General features: G+C 45.7%; 1 protein-coding gene across 5 annotated transcripts in view; it reads right to left on the bottom strand.

Annotated features, from left to right (window-relative positions):
- The window catches only part of slc24a4b (solute carrier family 24 member 4b), a 230,289-nt gene that overhangs the window by 28,033 nt on the left and 178,829 nt on the right, over positions 1-23,427 (bottom strand). For 4 of the 5 annotated variants that reach the window (XM_078234253.1, XM_078234255.1, XM_078234257.1 and 1 more), the window contains exons 8-11: positions 21,779-21,804; positions 17,859-17,912; positions 8,357-8,502; positions 3,988-4,140 (exon numbers count right to left, since the gene is read on the bottom strand). In XM_078234253.1, the coding sequence (XP_078090379.1) occupies positions 3,988-4,140; positions 8,357-8,502; positions 17,859-17,912; positions 21,779-21,804 (379 nt within the window). The remainder of the gene's footprint in view (positions 1-3,987; positions 4,141-8,356; positions 8,503-17,858; positions 17,913-21,778; positions 21,805-23,427) is intronic. The other variant, XM_078234254.1, reaches the window with a different exon arrangement.

Raw genomic sequence — 23,427 nt, 5'->3', positions numbered from 1 at the left:
CTATCACCGCAACCCCACGTATTTACCCTGCTAATCCCCCCTGACACTAAGAGCCAATTTACCATGGCCAATTTATCATGGCCAAACAACCTAATCCGCACATCTTTGGACTGTGGGATGAAACTGGGGCACCCAGAGGAAACCCACATAGACATGGGGAGAATGTGCAAACTCCAGACAGTCACCTGAGGCTGGAACTGAACCCGAGTCTCTGGCGCTGTGAGGCAGCCGTGTTAACCACTGTGCCACCGTGCCACCCATAATGAGGGAGAAAACACATTAGTGTGTGGAGGTATCCAAAATAAAAGATGATTGATTCGGTCAGGAAGGGAGTTATATTGGTAACACTGATCAGCAGTTTTGCTCTGTGTGGACTATTAAAATAATTTGAAACTTTATGTGAATGGTGCTCTCCTTTCCAATGAACTGGTTAAGGGGCCTTGCTTATTTATGGATACTTAAAGCCTTTGATTGTCTGACATCTTCATACCATAACAATTTGCATGTGGCATATCGGAGTTAATTTATGAAGTGAGGGCCCAGAACAATGTCTGTTTACAAATTAAACTGAGTGGGGATGAGTGACTGCCTCATTAAATGGTTTGCCCAGCTCCGCCCTATTGCCAACTAGATGTGCTGGAAAAGCACAGGGAAGGCAAAGGTCACATATTTTTCATTAGTGAATTGGCAAACTGCCTGTCCAATTACCTAGGAATTACAAACGCTTCAAGGTGATAACAAGGGCACTTTCAACTGAAATTACTCCCATCAGACATCTCGCAGGATACCGCACACTCTACACTGATTATGACAAAGTGTAGGAATCAGAGCTTTTGTCTGAATAAACGTTTTCAATAACGTACTGAATAATGTTTGTGACAAATCAATGTCACTTTTGAACTTCTTGGTGGAGTCAATAACTAGCACTCATGTAGCACCATTAAGATGGTAATACATCTCCAAGCACTTTAACTGATGAAAATGCTTCCCGGCCACGGTTAGGAGAGTATCATAGAATCCCATTTGGCCCATCGAGTCTGCACCAACCACAATCCCACTCAGGCCCTATCCCCCTAACCCCCACATATTTACCCTGCTAATCCCCCTGACACTAGGGTCAATTTATCATGGCCAATCAACCTAAGCGCACATCTTTGGACTTTGGGAGGAAACCGGAGCACCTGGAGGAAACCCACGCAGACATGGGGAGAATGTGCAAACTCCACACGGACAGTGGCCCGAGGCCGGAATTGAACCTGGATCCCTGACGCTGTGAGGCAGCAGTGCTAACCACTGTGCCACCGTACTGCCCCTAGATGTGATGAGAGTAGATGTGAGGAATGCTCAAGGAATAGATTTGGGACAAATTTTTGAAGGAGGGGAATAGGTAGCAAGACTGAAGAGTTTAAGAATTATATTCGATAGCGTGGGGTCAAGAGAACTGAACACCCTACTGACAAAGTTGGACTGGACAGAAGGGAAATGCACTCCATTCATTCAGGTGGGGAGAGCAGTTAATAAAGCACATTGTATTTATTAGTGGGGGCATAGAGTACAGGAGAAGGAGGTTATGCTTAACATACAAGACACTAGTTGGACCTCAGCTGGAATAAAGTGATTTACATTTCTCAATGCTTTTTACAATGTCAACCATTCGAACCACCCGAAGCTTCGAATTTTAGTCAAATGGAAGTGACTAATGTTACATTCTTAGATGTGTTCAATGTGAAGTACATCTCCTCAGTTTACCATTTACACGATATTCAGTGATGCCGAAGCAAGAGCCCACTATCTGTCACATTATAAAGAGGAAGTCTCGGCAGACAGGAGGGATGCAAAAGCAACAGGCCTTCATCCTCACAAGGAAGTTGCTGCACATCATCTTGGCACAAGGAAAGATGAACGTTACATACACTATGTAAATAGTTTCAAAGTGACAAATGATGAAGCCGAGAGAGATCTGGGAGTCCTATGCAAACTGAACGCCTAACACGTGTACCAACATACAGCAGGCAGCAATAAACCAGCCTGAACTGCATAGCTAAAACTGTGCAATATATGTTACAAGAAGTTATGATTTCAAATTCACTTCTTTGTTCAGATCGACTATGTCCACTTTTGACAGAGTATTAAAGCACTGGAGACAATGAAGGGAAGAGTTTTGAGGCTAACTTCAGAGATATGAAGATAGAAATCAGTGTGCATTGCAACATTTTACTGGGAGCAAAATGGGCACTAGGGATCCCAACTTAGCAGCTGAAATGTCTGCACCCAGTTTGATCAGAAGTTATTCCCACTGCCAAATTCACTGGGCTTTCTTTTTCAAGCATCAGAGGTGGACGTCCAGAATAGATGTTAGGCATCTTACAAAAGCAAACTGGGGCTGAGTGACTGCTGTAGGGCCCATCAAGAAATTTATTGCCAAAAGAATAAAGAAAATATTGAGCCTCCCTTTTCTGAATTGTTCAGCCGCTGTCGAAGAAAGAGGAGCAAGATCACTCCACCATCTCCACAGGGGTCATCTACACACTTCGAACACCAGCCACCCACCACCCCCACTGCCCTCATACTTTCCTAACCTCCCTCTCCCAACTTGCCTGAGGGCCACTGTCTGTGTTGAGGGCAGCCTGATATCCTTGCGGCCAGCAGCAGCAGCAGCAGCAGCAGCTCATGCCCAGTTTGCTAGCGAGACCCAGGATCCAATTTTCGTCAACATTGAGGCCTCTCTATTTGGACACGTGCTAGTCACACAGTGCCAAAAGCTGGCCTAGACCAAAATTCAGCCCATTTGGCCAGGATTTTACAGTCCCACTGCAGCGGGTCTCCACCCTGGTGGATGCGGCGAGCCACCCACATCTCCATTCAATTTGGCCGGACTGTAATATCCCACTGGGCGGGAGGGGCTGTGAAATCCTGGCCTATTTGTGTAGGACCCACCTGAAAAATGATCCTATTGAAATAATCAATCAGTGGAAAAGCTAAATTTGGACTATAACTTGAAAGGAAATGAAATTTCAAGAGTAGGACAAGGGTACAAATAAATTCTAGACTGCACTGATCCCCAAACTAGCCATCATGAGTGCATAGCAATCTTTCCCTGCTTGTCAATTTTGTAACACATCGAATGGACTTCCAGCTGGAATCTACTGGAATGAGTAAGGAACAATCAGAAGCAGCAACAGAAGGAATGAGAGGTTCTCCTGGATGGAGGAACTACGAAGAACCTTCCCCATCTGCAATTATTTTCCAAACATGTGACTATAACTGAGTTTCTATTTAGCCTGATAGTTTACACCTCATCATGTTGGCGCACCCTGTAGCAGCTCTACACACTTGCAGAAGCTTAGAGTCAGCAACATTTTGCCATAAATTTTCACTTGGCTTTCTCCCGATTATCTATGGAAAAGTCAATAGAGGGAAAATCACAGAAATTCCGGCGAGGTTACATAAACATGGACTACACCATTGGTTAGGCTATCCATAGATCACCTGACAAAGTCATGGTGAATGATAAAGGACAAATCCTGTCAAAATTCAATCCTTTTTAAAATGATGTTCTTTTGGAGAGTCGGTGCAGACCCGATGGACCAAATGGCTCCTTCTACACTTTAGGGATTCTACGATTCTAAAAGTGGAAGTAGCAGAGCCTTGGGCCAGAAGCCTCAGGCCTTGCCTGTGGCTCCAGTCCCGCAGCGGTGAATGGAGCTGAGCGCCAAATTCTCCGTTCTCGCTGGCAGCGGGGCGAACGGGATCGGAGAATCCCGGCCTTGGTTTTCTTTCTCTGAGGCCAGTCTACTAATAATACTTGATGCTGGCCATTAGAGGGCAGAAAATAATTGCTTCCAGACACTGCAAAAGTTTGGTGATCATGCTTCAGTCAATCAGATTTCAAAAGAATTATAATGTTTGTACCTTACAAAAAACGACAATATCACCGATAAATGGAATATGTAACTGTTGTACGAAGAATGTTGTGTTGTTCTTTACCTGGTAGAGAAAATGGTGATGTGAGCTCAGGCTCATTTTCATTCTCATTGCTGTCTTCTTTTGTGTTTTTATCCAGGGGAACATTTCCATTTTCAATATTGTCGCATTTCTCAGCCGCGCTGATGTCCTTGTCCACACCATTGGCAGATTGAACTAGTCATTGTACATAAACAGAAAGTAAATCTCTGAAAGCCCAAAGCCCGGCTCGAAATGGTCACGTCTACGGAGGTTTCACTTCAGAATGTTATTACATGAACATGGATTGCGAAGTAGGATTAGAAAGCTTTCCAGTCAAGGGAAATATATGCTGAAAATATATCTATTCAATAAACACATTTAGACAAGAGAAATGTCCCTGTTTCAAAATATTGTTTAAATCAAAATCCTGCGCAGAGAAGTGTATCTTCCTGAAGTATATCACAGGCAGCACGGTGGCACAGTGGACAGCACTGCTGCCTCACAGCGCCAGGCTCCTGGGTTCGATTCCTGGCTTGGGTCACTGTGCGGAGTCTGCACATTCTCCCTGTGTCTACGTGGGTTCCCTCCGGGTGCTCCGGTTTCCTCCCACAGACTGAAGCACATGTTGGTTGTGTTTGGCGTGGGCAGTGGGGCAGGAGTAGGCAAACCAACTTTTCTTCCTCAAGTGCTCAAAGGGTGGGAAAGAAGAGGGGAGTTGCCCTTCGAGAGGTGGGTGCTGCCCATTGCCGATTGCGCAGCAGACGTCTTCAGATTTAAAACCCGCTCCTGCTTTCCTTCCCTCCAGGGCCCAACTCCAGAGGGTGGGACTTTAAAAAAAAATTTGTTTGTGGGATGTGGGCATCGCTGGCTGGGCCAGCATTTCTTGACCATCCTGGAGGGCAATTTAAGAGTCAACCACATTGCTGTGGGTCTGGAGTCACATGTAGGTCAGACTGGGTAAGGGTGGCAAATTTCCTTCCCTAAAGGACATTAATGAACCAGATGGGTTTTTACGACAATGGACAAAGGTTGCATGGTCATCGTTAGACTTTTAATTCCAGATTTTTATTGAATTCAAATTCAATAAAATCTGCCATGTTGGGATTCGAAGCTGGGTTCCCAGAGCATTACCCTGGGTCCTTGCATTACTAGTCCAGTGACAATACCACTACCCCACCTCCTCCCTGAAAATCCCACTTGCCCCTCATCCTCAACGTTCTCCCCATACTATTCAGCCCAAGGTGTGGGGTTAGAACCCAAATGTGTGACCACTACCTCAACTCCTGACCTAAAATACAAATGCCCCAAATGCTTGATCTCTGACACTTCTGACCAAAAGAGAATGGGTGGGATTTTACGAGTGGGATTTTACAGCCACACTCGAGTGAGGTTGGAAATTCCCCCCCGCCCCCGAGATCAATGGACATTCCTGTTGTCCGCCCCTCGCTCAATCCGATTCCATGGCGGGTGAGGTGTTAGAATTCCGGCTTGTGGCTCAAACGTTAACTTTCCTGGCAGTGTTACTGGAAGCCTAAAAGCACATGACTTGGAATTTTTCTGTCGTGTTCTGTTACCCTTAATATTTCCTCAGTCTGAAATGTAATTTCAGAATATTACATAGCGGCAATTCGAAGTGCATGATTGATATTTTGAAATAAGGAACTGAATTTGCAGACCGATCACTCATTGTTAAATATTTTCCTGCTTTCCAGCGTGTAGTTTGTGTCTCAGTGAGAATAGACCCGCCTGGTATCTCCATGTGCCACTGTTTTATCCGTGTACAGTTCATTAATAAGTTAAATAATGATGGATAGGCCAGTTATCAGACCCTAAAAATGCTGCAAAAACCCGACGCAGCTCTAAAGTACTGATCTGAGTTTGCAGATCGCAAAGTATAAACCCTCAGGAGAGACTGTGCAGCAAAACACATAAATAACCTAAGCCTTTCACAGATTGCTACCGTCACCATTAGAAAGCCATATTATGGGCTTGAGCCTTTTTGAATGAATTAAGGGAGATTGCAGTTAATCGTTATTTATGGCAGCCATTATTAATAACTAAGGAATGCAGGCATTAAACATTCAAGAGCAAATATGCATAAAATAGCATTAACAAGGTGATTATAAAAGATTTTTGAGCATCTCAGTAAGGCCAAACAGACAGAATTGCGACAAGTTAGTGAGATAGATGGAGGACAGTTCAAAAATATTAATTGGCGTTTAGGAACTGAGTACATCAACCTCAGGTGAGGGTGAACACTACGGTAGGTGGGTGAATCGTTGAAAATGGAAGCAGTACGCTGCACTGCGCTCAAATTCCACCGTATTTGGCTTAAGCGCATTAAGGAGCATAGTGCTTTAGATATTTATTCGTTGAAAGCCACTAAATGGAGTTCCAATTGCTAGTGGAGAGTACAAGGGAAGTCAGTGATTTCAATCCGATTTTGAGTGCTTTAATCCGACAGCTGAATGATCCGATAATATCCAGTATTATTTAAAAGTTATTTAAAACTGTTTTGTGTTCAGCAGCAAGGGCAGGATTGGAGTCTGATAATATCTTCCATTTAAGGGGCCAGTTTGGCAGCTAGCTTTGCGCAGTGATCTGATGAGATCATTGTATCAATGGCCACATCTCTAACAACTTGGTAAGCTTCCTTTAAAAAAAGTCCACAGATGATTGTACACATCTTGAAAGGGAATTTGCTATCTTGAAGAACGGTGCTTATTTGCTTTCATTATAAATTGAGCACAGATAGGTTAAAGGGATGGCGTGGTGGAACAGTGGTTGGCACTGCTGCCTCACAGTGCCAGGGACACGGGTTCGATTCCCGGCTTGGGTCACTGCCTGTGCGGAGTCTGCACATTCTCCCCGTGTCAGCATGGGTTTCCTCCTGGTGTTCCGCTTTCCTCCCACAGTCTGAAAGACGTGCTGGTTAGATGCACTGGCCATGCTAAATTTTCCCTCAGTGTACCCGAACAGGCGCCGGAGTGTGGCAACCAGGGGATTTTCACAGTAACTTCATTCCAAAGATGTGCGGGTTAGGTTGACTGCTCAGGCTAAATTGCCCCTTAGTGTCAGGGGGATTAGGAGGGAAAATATATGGGGTTGCGAGGATAGGGCCTGGGTGGGATTGTTGTCGGTGCAGGCTCGATGGGCCAAATGGCCTCCTTCTGCACTGTAGATTCTATGATTGCAGTGTTAATGTAAGCCTACTTGCGACACTAACAAATAAACTTTAAAAGCACGAATGAATTTACTTTTTTTTGAACAACTTGCTTTGGCAGGAGTGTTGGGAGGGAAGAAACTACCCATTTCACAGTGGGTCCGTGTCATCTGTACAACATTCTGTGACAGTTCCTGCGTATTAGGAAGCACAAGGTGGGCGAGACGTAAAAGATCTCTCCTAGCTTCAAGCTGGGTTACGGCATTGCGTGCAAACAGATCATGCTGTCAGTAGAAGAAGGGGAAGGAGTCAGATGAAAGAGGCGGAATCACTTGGTGACTGGCGCCATCTACCAACGGATAGGCAGCCAAAGAGATCCTCAGAATGTAAAAGCAGCGTCGCTCAAGCCTTCAACTTCTCATTAGCATCTCTCTCAGGAACGCTACTGCCCCTGCTTGTATTACAAAACAAATGTTAAAACATGAAGCATTTCATTCAATTGTTTGTTATTAACCTACTGGCCGCTTGTTCTATCAAACTAGAAAGAGTGCAGAAAAGATTTACTAGGATTCTACCGGGACTTGATGGTTTGAATTATAAGGAGAGGCTGGACAGGCTGGGACTTTTTTCCCCTGGAGCGAAGGAGGCTTAGGGGTGATCTTATAGAGGCCTATAAAATAATGAGGGGCAAAGGTCAGCTAGATAGTCAACATCTTTTCCCAAAGGTAGGAGAGTCTAAAACTAGAGGACAGAGGTTTAAGGTGAGAGGGAAGAGACACAAAAGGGTCCAGAGGGGCAATTTTTTCACACAGAGGGTAGTGAGTGTCTGGAACAAGCTGCCAGAGGTAGTAGTAGAGGCGGGTACAATTCTGTCTTTTAAAAAGCGTTTAGACAGTTACATGGGTAAGGTGGGTAGAGAGGGATATGGGCCAAACGTGGGCAATTGGAACTAGCTTAGGGGTTAAATAAAAGGGGCAGCATGGACACGTTGGGCCGAAGGGCTTGTTTCCATGCTGTAAACCTCTATGACTGTATTACATTCGAATCTCAAAAGAAGAACTTGCAAAGAAAATTGATGTTATCATTAAAATGCCTTGCAATAAAAATGAATGAAATTTGACAAAGATGCCTAAAATTGTTTGGACATATTATATATAAATTTGTTTTAAAAAGACATGTTGTAAAATAATATATTAAGTGAGGATTTAAAGGTTTTTGGTGGCCAATTCTCTGTCTGGTTAGCCTTACCTTGAGTTAACAATGGGAGTAACAGGTCATCACAAATATTGGGATAGTCAACATTACCATCCTCCATTTCATTGCCAATCACATTGCCATTGGAAACGTTCTTCGTCAACTTGCTCATTAAACAGTTCTGTATCTTGGCATTGAACCTGAAAGTAAATATGAAACAAAACAGCACAACTCACCACTTTTTGCAGTTATTCCCACTTGCAAGCAGAATTATTGATGCACATACACTCCAGTATCTATTTTTCATGGTATATATAATTACCTCCGGGATAAACCCTTCAACTTACGAGTATGCTGCCAACATGCATCTAAAACCTAACATTTTAAAAACGTCTTATTTCTCTCCTTTGTCAAGGCAGTTCAGGATGTTATTCTTGAGAGGGATGGCAGGATCGTCAGCCCACAATCCCATCAATGCCTCTTTTTAAACTGGAAAGAGGTGAGTATTAATATGCACAATGAATATCTCATTCCCTCGAACAATTTTGGTAGTATTTTGGGGACTGGCTGGGACTGTCCATTTGTAGGTTCCTGGGTGAGAAATACAAATTTATAGAAACATATTCATAGAATCCCTACAGTGCAGAAGGAGGCAATTCAGCCCATCGACTCTCCAACAGAGCATCTCACTCAGGCCCTATCCCTGTAACCCCATACATTTACCCTGCTAATCTCCCTAACCTACACATCTTGGAACACTGAGGGACAATTTAGCATGGCCAATCCACCTAACCTGCACATCTTTGGACAATGGGAGGAAACAAGAGCACCCGGAAGAAACCCACGCAGCCACGGGGGAGAAAGTGCAAACTCCACACAGACAGTGACCCAAGATGGGAATTGATTCCCGGTCCCTGGCGCTGTGAGGCAGCAATGCTAACCACTGTGCCACCGCAAATGCCCCCATTTAAAATAGGGGCAGCTCATTGACTGTTGTTTGGGGCCCATTTGAACAGATTCCTTTCCTGCACAAACGAATTGGATCCCGAAGGGTTTGGCAGGGTAATTGTGGTCTGTGGTGAGTTAGGGAGGTGGTGATGCCACCAGAGCCTGGCTTGAATATTTAAAGCAACCAAAAATTAGGTTCTGGCCCTCATTTCAAAATTCACCTGCTGCAGTCAAAAAGAAGACTGTGATATTTTAACTCCCAGGCTTCATCTCGATCCTTCCAGCCCATTTTGCACCGTGAGAAGTGGCAGAAAATTGCAGCCCAGTGACAACCCAAAACTCAGGCATGAGGCAGGACTGGTTGCCAGGCTGTTCAGTCGGAGTCCCTGTGCCGACCGTGGAAGCCTACAGCTGAATCCCGACAGCGGCTCAGCTTGAGAATTAAGTCTTTATTGGGGGTAGGGGGGCTGCATGTCAAAAACGTCCATCACTTCAGTAGTCAAGATGGAGGCAGCGAGAAGTCGGCATGAAGGAGAGCTGCAGTACTTAGATTGCGGGCACTTAGAATAATAGCATTCCTACATTGCAGGAGGTCGCCATTCAGCCCATCCAGTCTGCACCGACTCTCCGAAAGAGCATCCCACCCAGGCCTTATCTCCGTATTTACCCCGCTAATCCCCCTAACCTACACATCTTGGGACACTAAGGGGCAATTTAGCATTGCACCTAACCAGCACGTCTTTCGGACTGTGGGAGGAAACCCACACAGGCATGGGGAGAATGTACAAACTCCACAAAGGCAGTCACCCAAGGCCAGAATCGAACCCGGATCCCTGGCGCTGTGAGGCAGCAGAGCTAACCACTGTGCTACCGTGCCGCCCTATTATTTATTAAATGAGAACATGACTGTATGAAATACCCCTCTCTATAGGGATACTTGCCCAAAGGTTATGGCAGGGCATTTTTATTTTAAAATCTAAGGATCAATCGCAAAACCTTTAACACAGCCATGTGGGGCCCACAAAAAATAAAAAATACCAGGGCTATTTTGATCATACCCACCTAGTGGAAAGCAGGCAGCTGGGATGTTAAAGGTCACACATCTGTCCCATCACTGCTCAAAGCCCACCTTGTCCATCCTAACACAGGTCCCAATGTTGTTGTCAGCTCCAATTTGTACAGGAAGCTGAGTGGGGTCAAAGAGGCACTGAGTTTCCTGCCAGGCCGCCCCAGCTTGAGGTTGGAATGTTATAATTTTTCTTTTTTCACTTGTGTTGTGAGGCCAGAGGGAAGAGGTGTGCTTCTCCAGGCCTCACAGCACAGGCACGTTGTCTAAACAGAGTGCTGCAAGGCATAGAACAGAGCTAGCAGAGGACAAGAATACCTGCATCTCCCGAGGCCTACAGAGGAGATGGTTCTCCACAGCCTGTGATCTCTACAATACAGCTCATGGCATCGGGCAGGTCACTGAGTGCATTGAAGAGGTTGGTATATTTCTGCCTCACTCCCATTCCCAATTCTCAGCTCTGCCTCATCCTTATAAGTGACACTAATTGTGGGCCTCTCTTGTCGCTAAGCGCCTGATCCTTGTTGAGAGACAAATTCATACAATGGGCTTGAATGGTCCACCATTGGACCACCAGCATCACATCAGCCAGTGTAACATCAGGATGGCATTGGTTTAGCTGCATCCAGCAGACACGGGGTTGTCTGTACAGACACCCACCTCAAGTGGGCCACCTCACAGGGCTTGTGCCCAAAATGGCTGCCACCCAAAAGCAGTTTGGACCAGTATTCTGATCTCCCAGTTTTTACTGTTTTTTTTCTTTCTGGGCAGTCCAGCGTGCACAAACCCCCCACCTCCCTTCCCCCAACAGAGGGGGAACGACTTCCAGAACACTGCCCCCATGCCAGGGGCTGCAGAGATAAAGTTTACACGCGGAGTACTGTCAACGCATGAATTTTCAAACCAGTCCAAGCCGCCTGACACCAAAATGGCCGCTGCTGGTTAGGAGTACAAACAGCAGCAAGAGAGCCAGCCTTCCTTGAGGGCCTTTCACATAGGAATAGAATCCCAAATTGCATCACAGAGGAGTAAGGGACCAATGAGTGCCAAGGTGATATTGGGAGAGGAGACCAGAAGCCTGGTGGATTAGGTAAGAGAACATAGAACATAGAACAGTACAGCACAGAACAGGCCCTTCGGCCCACGATGTTGTGCCGAGCTTTGTCTGAAACCCAGATCAAGCTATTTCCTCCCTATCATCCCGAAGTACTCCATGTGCCTATCCAATAGCTTCTTAAATGTTCCTAAAGTTTCTGACTCCACTATCCCTGCAGGCAGTCCATTCCACACCCCAACCACTCTCTGCGTAAAGTACCTACCTCGGACATCCTTCCTTTATCTCCCACCATGAACCCCATAGTTATGCCCCCGAGTTACCGCTCCATTCACCCGAGGAAATAGTCTTTGAACGTTCACTCTATCTATCCCCTATCTATCCCCTATCTATAATGCTGAACCTGAACTGAATATCAATTTCCAGACTGATTTGAGCTCTCACATCAGGACTTGTTGGCCACAGAAGGAGCAATCAACGTGGTTCAACAAGCTGATAATCAGCTCCCACCATCTATCCCGCACTATTCCCCAAAGTGTAAAAGAAGTGTGGGTGTGAAGATACGCTTAAGAAAAAGGCAGATGTGGATTACTATGAAGCTGATCTGGACCACGAGGGGATATGTTCCATCTGTGAGGTTATTGGAGCCCCTTTATAGAATCCCTCATAGAATCCCTACAGTGCAGAAGGAGGCCATTCAGCCCATTGAGTCTGCACTGGCAACAATCCCATGCAAACCCTATCCTTGTAACCCCATGTAATACCCCTGACACTAAGGGGAAATCCCACCCAAACCTGTTCCTCATAACCCCAAGCATTTACCCCACTAATCCCCCTAACCTACACATCTTGGGACACTAAGAGGCAATTTAGCGTGGCCAATCCACTTAACCGGCACATCTTTAGAGCGTGGGAGGAAACCAGAGCACCCGGAGGAAACCCACGCAGACACGTGGAGAATGTGCAAACTCCACACAGACAGTGACCCGAGGCTGGAATTGAACCCGGGTCCCTGGCGCTGTGAGGCAGCGGTGCTAACCCACTGCGCCACTTAGAAAGACTGGACGCAGGTGTCTCCCAATTGACAATTCCACCAGGACAGCAAGTAAAATAATGCCAAGTCTTTCAGTTTGCTATTTGAACCAAAGGTACATCCACCCTCCCCTGTAATCGCTCACAGGTATCCAATAATCTTTGTGCATACCCAAAGTCAAAACTCACCTCTCTCCTCCCCCAACTATTCGCTTTTAGAACATAAGAAATAGGAGCAGGAGTAGGCCATCTAGCCCCTCGAGCCTGCCCCGCCATTCAATAAGATCATGGCTGATCTGACGTAGATCAGTACCACTTACCCGCCTGATCCCCATAACCCTTAATTCCCTTACCGATCAGGAATCCATCCATCCGCGCTTTAAACATATTCAGCGAGGTAGCCTCCACCACCTCAGTGGGCAGAGAATTCCAGAGATTCACCACCCTCTGGGAGAAGAAGTTCCTCTTCAACTCTGTCTTAAACCGACCCCCCTTTATTTTGAGGCTGTGTCCTCTAGTTTTAACTTCCTTACTAAGTGGAAAGAATCTCTCCGCCTCCACCCTATCCAGCCCCCGCATTATCTTATAAGTCTCCATAAGATCCCCCCTCATCCTTCTAAACTCCAACGAGTACAAACCCAATCTCCTCAGCCTCTCCTCATAATCCAAACCCCTCATCTCCGGTATCAACCTGGTGAACCTTCTCTGCACTCCCTCCAATGCCAATATATCCTTCCTCGTATAAGGGGACCAATACTGCACACAGTATTCCAGCTGCGGCCTCACCAATGCCCTGTACAGGTGCATCAAGACATCCCTGCTTTTATATTCTATGCCCTTCGCAATATAGGCCAACATCCCATTTGCCTTCTTGATCACCTGTTGTACCTGCAGACTGGGCTTTTGCGTCTCATGCACAAGGACCCCCAGGTCCCTTTGCACGGTAGCATGTTTTAATTTGTTTCCATTGAGATAGTAATCCCATTTGTTATTATTTCCTCCAAAGTGTATAACCTCGCATTTCTCAACGTTATACTCCATTTGCCATATCCTCGCCCACTCACTCAGCCTGTCCAAATCTCTCTGCAGATCTTCTCCGTCCTCCACACGATTCACTTTTCCACTTATCTTTGTGTCGTCTGCAAACTTCGTTACCCTACACTCCGTCCCCTCCTCCAGATCATCTATATAAATGGTAAACAGTTGCGGCCCGAGTACCGATCCCTGCGGCACGCCACTAGTTACCTTCCTCCAACCGGAAAAACACCCATTTATTCCGACTCTTTGCTTCCTGTCGGATAGCCAGTCCCCAATCCACTTTAACACACTACCCCCAACTCCGTGTGCCCTAATCTTCTTCAGCAGCCTTTTATGGGGCACCTTATCAAACGCCTTTTGGAAATCCAAAAACACCGCATCCACCGGTTCTCCTCCATCAACCGCCCTAGTCACATCTTCATAAAAATCCAACATGTTCGTCAACCACGACTTTCCCCTCATGAATCCATGCTGCGTCTGATTGATCGAGCCATTTCTATCCAGATGCCCTGCTATCTCCTCTTTAATAATGGATTCCAGCATTTTCCCTACTACAGACGTTAAGCTGACCGGCCTATAGTTACCCGCCTTTTGTCTCCTTCCTTTTTTAAACAGCGGCATAACATTAGCCGTTTTCCAATCAACCGGCACTACCCCAGAATGCAACGAGTTTTGATAAATAATCACTAACGCATCCACTATTACCTCTGACATTTCTTTCAATACCCTGCATTCCATCCGGACCCGGGGACTTGTCCACCTTCAGTCCCATTAGTCTACCCAGCACTGCCTCTCTGGTAACATTAATTGTATTAAGTATTTCTCCTGCTGCCAACCCTCTATCGTTAATATTTGGCAAACTATTTGTGTCCTCCACCGTGAAGACCGACACAAAAAACTTATTTAAAGACTCAGCCATATCCTCATTTCCCACTATTAACTCCCCCCTCTCGTCCTCCAAGGGTCCAACATTCACTCTAGCCACTCTATTCCTTTTTATATATTTATAAAAACTTTTACTATCATTTTTTATATTAATTGCTAGCCTAGCTTCATAGTCTATCCTTCCTTTCTTTATCGCTTTCTTAGTCTCTCTTTGTTGTTTCTTAAATTTTTCCCAATCACTTGTTTCTCCACTATTTTTGGCCACTCTGTACGCAGCTGTTTTTATTTTAATACTCTCCTTTATTTCCTTCGTTATCCACGGCTGGTTCTCCCTTTTCTTACAATCCTTGTTTTTTGCTGGAATATATTTTTGCTGAGAACTGAAAAGGATCTCCTTAAAAATCCTCCACTGTTCCTCAGCTATCCTACCTGCCAGCCTGCTCTCCCAGTCTACCTTAGCCAATTCATCCCTCATCCTATCATATTTCCCTCTGTTCAAACAGAGGACACTGGTTTGGGACCAAACTTTCTCCTCTTCCATCTGAATCAGAAATTCGACCATATTGTGGTCACTAGACCCAAGAGGGTCCTTCACAATAAGATCCTTAATTCTACCTACCTCGTTACACAATACCAGATCCAAAATAGCTCGTTCCCTCGTCGGTTCCGTAACATGCTGTTCAAGGAAACTATCCCGACAGCATTCTAAGAACTCTTCCTCCATTCCACCCTTACCGACTTGAGTCTGCCAGTCAATGTGCATGTTGAAGTCCCCCATGATTATTGCTGTTCCGTTTTTACACGCATCCCTTATCTGCTTGTTTATAGCCCTCCCTACCTCAACATTATTATTTGGGGGCCTATATACCACACCTACTAGTGTCTTTCTCCCTCTACTATTCCTCATCTCTACCCATAATGATTCCACGTTTTGTTCCTCAGAGCCTATGTCATCCCTCAGTACTACCCTGATATTATCTCTTATTAATAGCGCGACCCCACCACCTTTTCCTTCCTGTCTATTCTTCCTAAACGCCTGATACCCCTGGATATTCATCTCCCAGTCCTGGTCACCTTTCAGCCACGTTTCTGTAATGGCCACTAGATCGTACCCACTTGTGCTGATTTGCACCATCAACTCATTCACCTTGTTCCGAATGCTTCGTGCATTCAGGCAAATCACTAAGACTGAAAAGCTGCTGTAACTGGTTGTACCTATGAAAAGTGCTCATTATATTTAACAATAAAAAGGCAGCGATGACAGGAAGATGTGAAATCTAAATTGGGTACTGCACTCACGGAAAGGATGATTTATGTATTGGTTTACCCACGAGAAAAGATAACCCGATGATTCATCTTCTGCTTTACAAGTGGCAGAAGGAGGGCCGGGAGCTACACAGACGCAGAGATGGGTTATCACCCGAGATCATCAGATTTTCATCTAAGTTCCAAATGAGATTTTCACACGGGCTTTCCCCAAAGCACAAGGCTGTCTGTCTCTGAAGTGATGTCTGGGGAGATATGAAAAGCTGACTTCAGTAGGAGTTCCTTCCAGTATTGATCAAGGGTATTACTAAGTGGACCTGAGATGACAGTGGAAGCAGCAGGATGCAGAATTAAGCAATCCCTTGGGCTGTTAAGTGGCAAGTAACATTTGTGCCACACAATTGCCGGGCAAAGACCATCTCCAACAAAGGACAATCTACTCATCACCCCATGACATTCAATGGCATGACCATTGCTGAATACTACTCAACTTCCTGGGGGGGGATTATCATTGACCAGAAACTACACTGCATATGAATAAAGGATAAAAACAAATTACTGCGGATGTTGGAATCGGAAACCAAAAGAGAAAATGCTGGAAAATCTCAGCAGGTCTGGCAGCATCTGTAAGGAGAGAAAAGAGCTGACGTTTCGAGTCCAGGTGACTCTTTGTCACAAAGCTCAAACATCGACGGTGAATAGGAGGCGGTTAGGGCCTACGAACTGGAAGCTGTCAATATGACGCAGGGCGTCAGAGGAATCCCGGATGTAGGTGGGGAGGGAATGGACCAGAGGAGTGAGGATGGAGTCAAGGTAAGAGGAAATAAGTTCAGTGGGGCAGGAGCATGCTGACACAACGGTCCTACCAGGACAGTCCTTTTTGTGGATTTTGGGAAGTAGGTAGAAGCGGGCTGTCTAGGGTTGGGAGACAATGAGATTGGAAGCTGTGGTGGGGGGGGGGGGGGGGGGGGGGGGGGGAGCCATCCGGAAGAAATGAGGTTGATGACAGTGTTGGAGATAATGGCTTGATGTTCAGTGGTGTGGTCATGGTCCAGGGGGAGGTAGGAGGAAGTATCTGAGAGTTGGCGCTCAGCCTCTACGAGGTAGAGCTCAGTGCGCCAGACGACAAACAGCACCCCCTTTGTCGGCTTTAACAAAGAGTCATCTGGACTCGAAACGTCAGCTCTTTTCTCTCCTTACAGATGCTGCCAGACCTGCTGAGATTTTCCAGCATTTTCTCTTTTGGTTTCAGCCATATAAATAATACTGTGGCTCCAAGAGCAGGTCGGAGGCTAGGAATTCTGATTTTCAAAAGCCTGACTACAAGGCACAGTTCAGGATTGTGTTGGAATATTCTTCAATTGCTTGGATGAGCACAGCTCCAACAACTCTCAAGAAGCGGCATGGTGGCACAGTTGCCCTTTAGTGTCATGGGAATTGGGAGAGTAAATATGTGAGGTTACTGGGATAGGACCTGGGATTATTGTCGGTGCAGGCTCGATGAGCCAAAAGGCCTCCTTCTGCACTGTAGATTCTATGAAGCCTGACACCATCCAGCCCACTTGATCTGCACCCCATTCACCACCTGAAACATTAATTCCCTCCTCTACCACCTGTGCACACATTCAACTATCTACAAGTTGCAGGAGAACAACTTGCCAGCTGTCCTTTGATAGCACCTTCCAAACCCTCGACCATTATCAGCTAGAAGGACAAGCGCAGCAGATGGGTTAGAACACCACCACCTGTAAGTTCCCCTCCTAGTAACACACCATCCTGACTGGGAACTATATTGCCTTTCCTTCACTGTCACTGGGTCAAAATCCTGGAACCCCCTCCCTATCAGAACTGCAGCTGTAAAAGCAAGAAGTCACACAGGAAATTAGCAATGGGCAATAAATGCAGGCCTAGCCAGCGACACCTGCATTCCAAACTGAATAAAAAACATCGAGAAACTAACTTGAGTGATATTTTTCTTCTATTTTTGGCCTCATCAATTTGGGTTGCTACATTTAAAGCAAGTTCTACATCTCTGTTCCCAACTTGATGCAGACAGCCTGGAAGGCTACCTGAGTTGGAAAGGACCCAAAAAAAGGGGCAAATTCCAAAAAAAGTGACATTGAATCATTCCAAATGTATTAAAATTCAGACTTTTCATTTCAGATATAAATCGGAACAATTGAAGTTAGGCAAATTCACCTCCGGCGGCGTTGCGTTTTGCATATTTATGAGCAAGACTAACACAAATGAATAAATAGGAAACTTACTTCATCACAAGGATATAGCCTACATACATCAGGATCAGGAGAAGGCCTTCCCACCTCAAAGAGAGAAGCAGAGTGTCACTGGTTTGTAATAGAGCACGAACAGTATATTTAAACTCCTAACTCAGTTGGCAGCATTGTGCTAGTGCAATTTAAGTGAATGTACCAGTTAAAAACATCCTCCCGGCAACAGTTACGGGAAAATATGCAGCCTTTCCATGGAATGGCCAATTTTCAGGACAGATTGTCTTTGCAGTTACACTGCTGGCTTTCTCCCACCAGCAATCTGAGGATGAGGATTGTAACTGAAATAACTCCTCAGGGGCCGGTGCCCCTACACCAGATTCCCTTTATTTACAAATTCCATTCCGCTGCTAAGAGTGCTTCAGGTACAAAGTCAGAATCTGGAGTGCCAGTGGACCTGGCCTTCCCATATTTATATACAGGTGAGGCTCCCAGATTGGGCAGGCAATCAATACCAATCTTTTTGGCCACCCAAATAAACTAAATCAAATTAATGAGGGGACAAATTAAAATGGGCAGCTCCCAAAAGGAAGGGAACCGCCTGAAACAAAAGACAAAATAGAAAGGAAACTTAAAACATCAAATTAAAATGTGATTAAAGGGATCAATAATGCACCCCGGTCCCTGTGGTGCCCAGCGGGCATGGAAGGCGTTAACGGTTCCCTCGGACACCGCATGCTCCCTCTCCAGGGACACCCGGCCGCGAATATAGCCGCGGTAGAGGGGCAGACTGTCGGGTCGGATGACCCCCTCTGTCGCCCGCTGCCTGGACCTGCTTATGTCAAGCTTTGCCAGGCCGAGGAGCAGGTTCGCAAGGAGGTCGTCTGTCTTCCCTGCCCCCCTCGGCACCTGATGCAATCAGGGAGCTCATACTCCACAAGACCAACCTGATGGGCCTCGTTGAGGTCATTACAGTAATCAGTGGGAGGGAGCACAAGCGGTTGAGAAAACCCTTGCCGGGAAAGGGAAGCAGTCAGACCTATTCGAGCTGTCTGTCGGTGTTGTTCTACAACCAGATGATAGGAGCTGCCTCACAGCACCTGGGGTGAATCAGCAGGGAGTCTCCATGGAAAAATATCCGACCATTGCTTGGGACGAAGCCTGGTTTGTCTGCCAAAGGTTCAAAGCTAACCATGCTGGGTCAAGCACTCATGTTCAATTGCTCTAATGCACAATGGACTATAATAACAAAAGCACTATATCATCTGGATACATCACTTAACAAAGAGATAACTAAACTTTAGTGGCAAAAATATATATCTCAACATAATACGCAACATATTCTAGAATAGGAATCTTTAAAGCCACATTTATAGTTTTTCAGTAATATATGATCTTATGAACAATGTATAATTTTAAGTTGAATTTATATATCTATATATATTTGTGTTAAGAAAGGAAAAAAATGGTTTCAGTTTCATTTTGGTTTTGTTTATGAACCTTGGTGCCAGAGAGTCTGGATAGACTTGTGACTGAAGGTTTCAGGTCCTTTGGGTTTGTTTGCGGAATACAGGGGTTGGGGGAGGGGGGCGGGGGGGTGATTCTCCCAGCTCGCTGCAGTGCTCGAGCAGTGCAGTGGGACAGGAAACATCAGCAGAGGCCATTCGGCGGGCTCTCCATTGGGCACCACGGCCTCAGTGAGTCTCCGGCCGCCGGATTTCTGGCATCGTCAGCTCCACGCCGGAAATCGGTGCAGAGCTGATGTCCGTATTTAATCACAGTTTAAATGTGATTAAACCCCCACCCCCCCCTTTCCAGGAGTGTTTCATTCCAGTGGGGTTTACAACAGCTCCCCACAAAGGTTGAGCTGGCAGCAAGACCCCGCTGGAGTGAAGGGGGGGCCATGGAGGCGCCCTAGGAGATCAGGGGTAACGGGGGCTCCCTGGACATTGCCGGCCTGGTCTCCTGGCACTGCCCAAGGGGCAAAGTGGCAATGCCCAAAGGGGCACCTTGACACTGTCCACTGGGCAGCAGACAGTGCCAAGAGGGCAGGGCCAGAGGAGGTGGGACCTAATGGGGGCAGGGCCTAATGGGGGCAATCGGTTGGGGTGTGGTGTCCCGCTGCCACTCTGCAGTCGGGATTGGTGGGGGAGGGAGGGAAGGGCTGATTGAGGCTGGCCATCGACGTGGGCTGGAGGCGTCCGTAATGCCAGCGATCGGGCCGTGGGGGACAGCGATGTGGGGTAGTGGGGTTGGCCAGCGATCAGGAGGCCAGCAGTGAGTGGCTACTGCGCATGCGTTGATCTCTGCTATGACAGATCGGCGTATGCGCAGTGGCCCGCTCAGCGCTATGCTGCCGGCCTCTCGGGCGGGAATAGGCCCCACCCACAGGTTTTTGAAGTGATTCATCTGAGGCATTCTGCAGTGCTCAGAGTGTGGGAGATTCATTTTGAAAATCCCGCTAAAAAAAAATCGGGATTTTACTCCAGTTGTTATGTGAATTTGGCACTTGGAATTTTTTTGGGAGAATCCGGCCTACTTTTATAATAAGGTCCAATAATCCCTGAAATTAAAGAGATGGGTTAAAAGGGGTTGAAAGTTCAGTGATTTTGGAAACAAAAAAGAAGTAGAATAAAGTTTACTGTTGCCTGGTGACTGTGATTTCGTGACACCGAAAAAGGCAGGTGTTGGGGTGGCGGGGGGGAATTGTTCAGTGTGGGACAGGGAAAAGACAGGCTCTCTGAGAAGAGAGTAGTTAACTGAATAATCAGCCATCAATAATCATAAGATTCAGTAAAGTGATCAGTTTAGCCCAGGGGGTGGAAGAGTGAGTTGAGAGAACTCTTTGATTGCTCTGCAGTTGAAGAAATAGTGAGTTTAACCTGTGGTTTCTGGGTGTCTTGGAGAGAAATACGAGTTGGGTGACAAGCATCAAGTTAATTAATTAATTAATCAATCAATTAAGCTCAGGAATTAACTGGAAGAAAACCATTTGTAAAACCATTTGCATAGGGGTGACACGGTAGCACAGTGGTTAGCACTGTTGCTTCACAGCTCCAGGGACCTGGGTTCAATTCCCGGCTTGGGTCACTGTCTGTGTGGAGTTTGCACATTCTCCCCGTGTCTGTGTGGGTTTCTTCCGGGTGCTCGGGTTTCCTCCCACAGTCTAAAGATGTGCGGGTTAGGTTGATTGGCCATGCTAAAATTGTCCCTTAGTGTCCTGAGATGCACAGATTAGTGGGTGGGATATGGGGGTAGGGCCTGGGTGGGATTGTGGTCGGTGCAGACTTGATGGGCCAAATGGCCTCTTTCTGCACTGTAGGGTTTCTATGATTCTTCTATGAACTGTGCCAGTCCCAAACAAGAAGCCATGTGTCAAGCACGTGGTAATTCTTCACTGGTTTATGTATCTATAAAGATACTGCTGTGGTAAATGGATACTGACAATTGGAATCATTGTCTGGTGTTTGTGCTGAGATCTCTCCCACCTTTTTGTCTGGTGTAAATATACTTCACTTTTCTTATTTGTGTTTGCATTTTATTCTTTGTATTAAAAATTCACCATGCAGACTCCTGTGAATTTGTTCAGTATCTTTATTAAAAAAACAGTTAGGATCTAATAAGCCGGGATCATTCAGGGATTTGACATGTCCAGTCTTAATATTTGCCAGAAACCTCTAGCCTGCGTCCGTGGCTGGGATTCTCTGGTGCCGCTGCAGGGAATGGAGTTTTGGCTGAGCGCCAAATTCTTCGTTCCTGCTGGCAGCGGGGCGCATATGGACGAGATCAAAGAATCCCACTCATGAGCTGGGATTCTAACAATTAAATACTTGGATTATACCACGAAAGCACAAAGTTCCCCAGTTAATGTAGTTTAATTGTGCTCAGCTGCCAATGATGTACATCTACATTAACAAGCTCTAACTTTTTGAGGATTATTATTGGTTTGTGCTACTTACCATTCAATTTTCTCATCATAGATAAACTGCAAGGAAAGACAGCAATTAAATAATTCTACTAACCTTGTGGCTCTTTTTCATGTCACAGAATTACCATGCGAGTTGCAAATTGAATTTCATAAATAGCAGTGACCAGGCTGTGACTCTTGAGATTTACTTGACGATATTGTGGTCACCGGTTCAACTCTAAACAGAGCTGCCTGACAGTTGCCAACGTGATGAGTTATGTCATTTCTTCATTATGAAACTAGGCAAGATGTTCATTGGGGACAGAACTGACTCTGCAGCAGTTCCTCGCCTGTACGTCTCATTCCGATGTGGAGGCTTAGAATCATAGAATCCCTACAGTGCAGAAGTAGACCATTCGGTCTATCGAACAATTATCCCACCCAGGCCCCATCTCCGTAACCTCACCTATTTACCCTAGCTAGTCCCCCTGACACTAAGGAACAATTTAGCATGGCCAATCCATCGAACCCGCACATTTTTGAAATGTGGGAGGAAACCAAAGCATTTGGAGGAAACCCACGCAGACATGGGGAGAATGTGCAAACTCCACACCGAGAGTCACCCGAGGCCAGAATCGAACCCGGGTCCCTGGCGTTGTGAGGCAGCAGTGCTAACCACTGTGCCACTGTGCCGCTTCACATGATCTAGTCCACTACTTGTGGATAATATGTGAGCACTGTTTGATAAAGTATGAGCTTAAGTTACCACAGTAGGTTTCATTGCTATTGGAAAACAGCAGCTCCTTTACTCAGAGTAAGTAGGTGCAGGATGTTAAAATTTAAATTTCATTCACATTGATTCCAATTTTAATTTATTTAACTCTTTCCACCCTTGCTGCTCATTCATTTTTGAGGATTGACCAGCTATTCTGCTCCCAGAACTCTTGTCGATCCCACTCTGAAACTACCCACTGATTCCTGCAAGACAGAAGTGTTGCTGGATTCTGGAGTTCTGCTTGTCCGTATTCCTGCAGCTTGCAGTGAAACGCTTTCCCAAAGTGTGACAGCTTTCCCAAATGGCCGAACCAAAATCCGGAACTTGCTATGTGTGCTTAAAGACAGATTGCATCTTAAATTCACAGCAACAATTCGCATTAACATCGGGCCTTTAATGTGATAAAACGTTCCAGAACGTTAAGACAAAAGAAAATCCAGAAAACAAGCTAAAATCCTGAATATTTGACAAGATATCTCACAGCTTCTTAACACTAGATTTGTTAGTCCAGAGCTTGTGACCATATAAATATGGCCCATTTTCATACATCACTTTTACTTCACAGCCCCATTTGCGTGATACATTGACCTGAAATTCTTCAATAAAATCTGTCCAAATTATTGGCAACCTTGTTTTTTCTGCCCTGTGTGAAATTTAAAAACATTGTCTCACTTTGATGAGAATATTAACAAGCTGTATCTGCATTAATGATCGAGCCATTTGCATGGTGTACAACTATCACCCCTTATAGGGATGATCTGTGTTTCCATAAAACAAGTGTCATTGCACATTCAACGTTGGTACTGATTCTGGTCATCTACTTTCATTTTACCCTTAGGGATGAATTAACTTGGAACCATCCCTGTGTCATGTGAAGTTTGCTGTCAGCCCTACAAGAACTTGGCATTTATTGACTGCCTGTCTTT

Source organism: Mustelus asterias, chromosome 18 (assembly GCF_964213995.1).
Source record: "Mustelus asterias chromosome 18, sMusAst1.hap1.1, whole genome shotgun sequence".
Taxonomy (NCBI): domain Eukaryota; kingdom Metazoa; phylum Chordata; class Chondrichthyes; order Carcharhiniformes; family Triakidae; genus Mustelus; species Mustelus asterias.
Note: the sequence above shows the minus strand (reverse complement) of the source record. Positions and strands in the feature narration are given on the sequence as shown.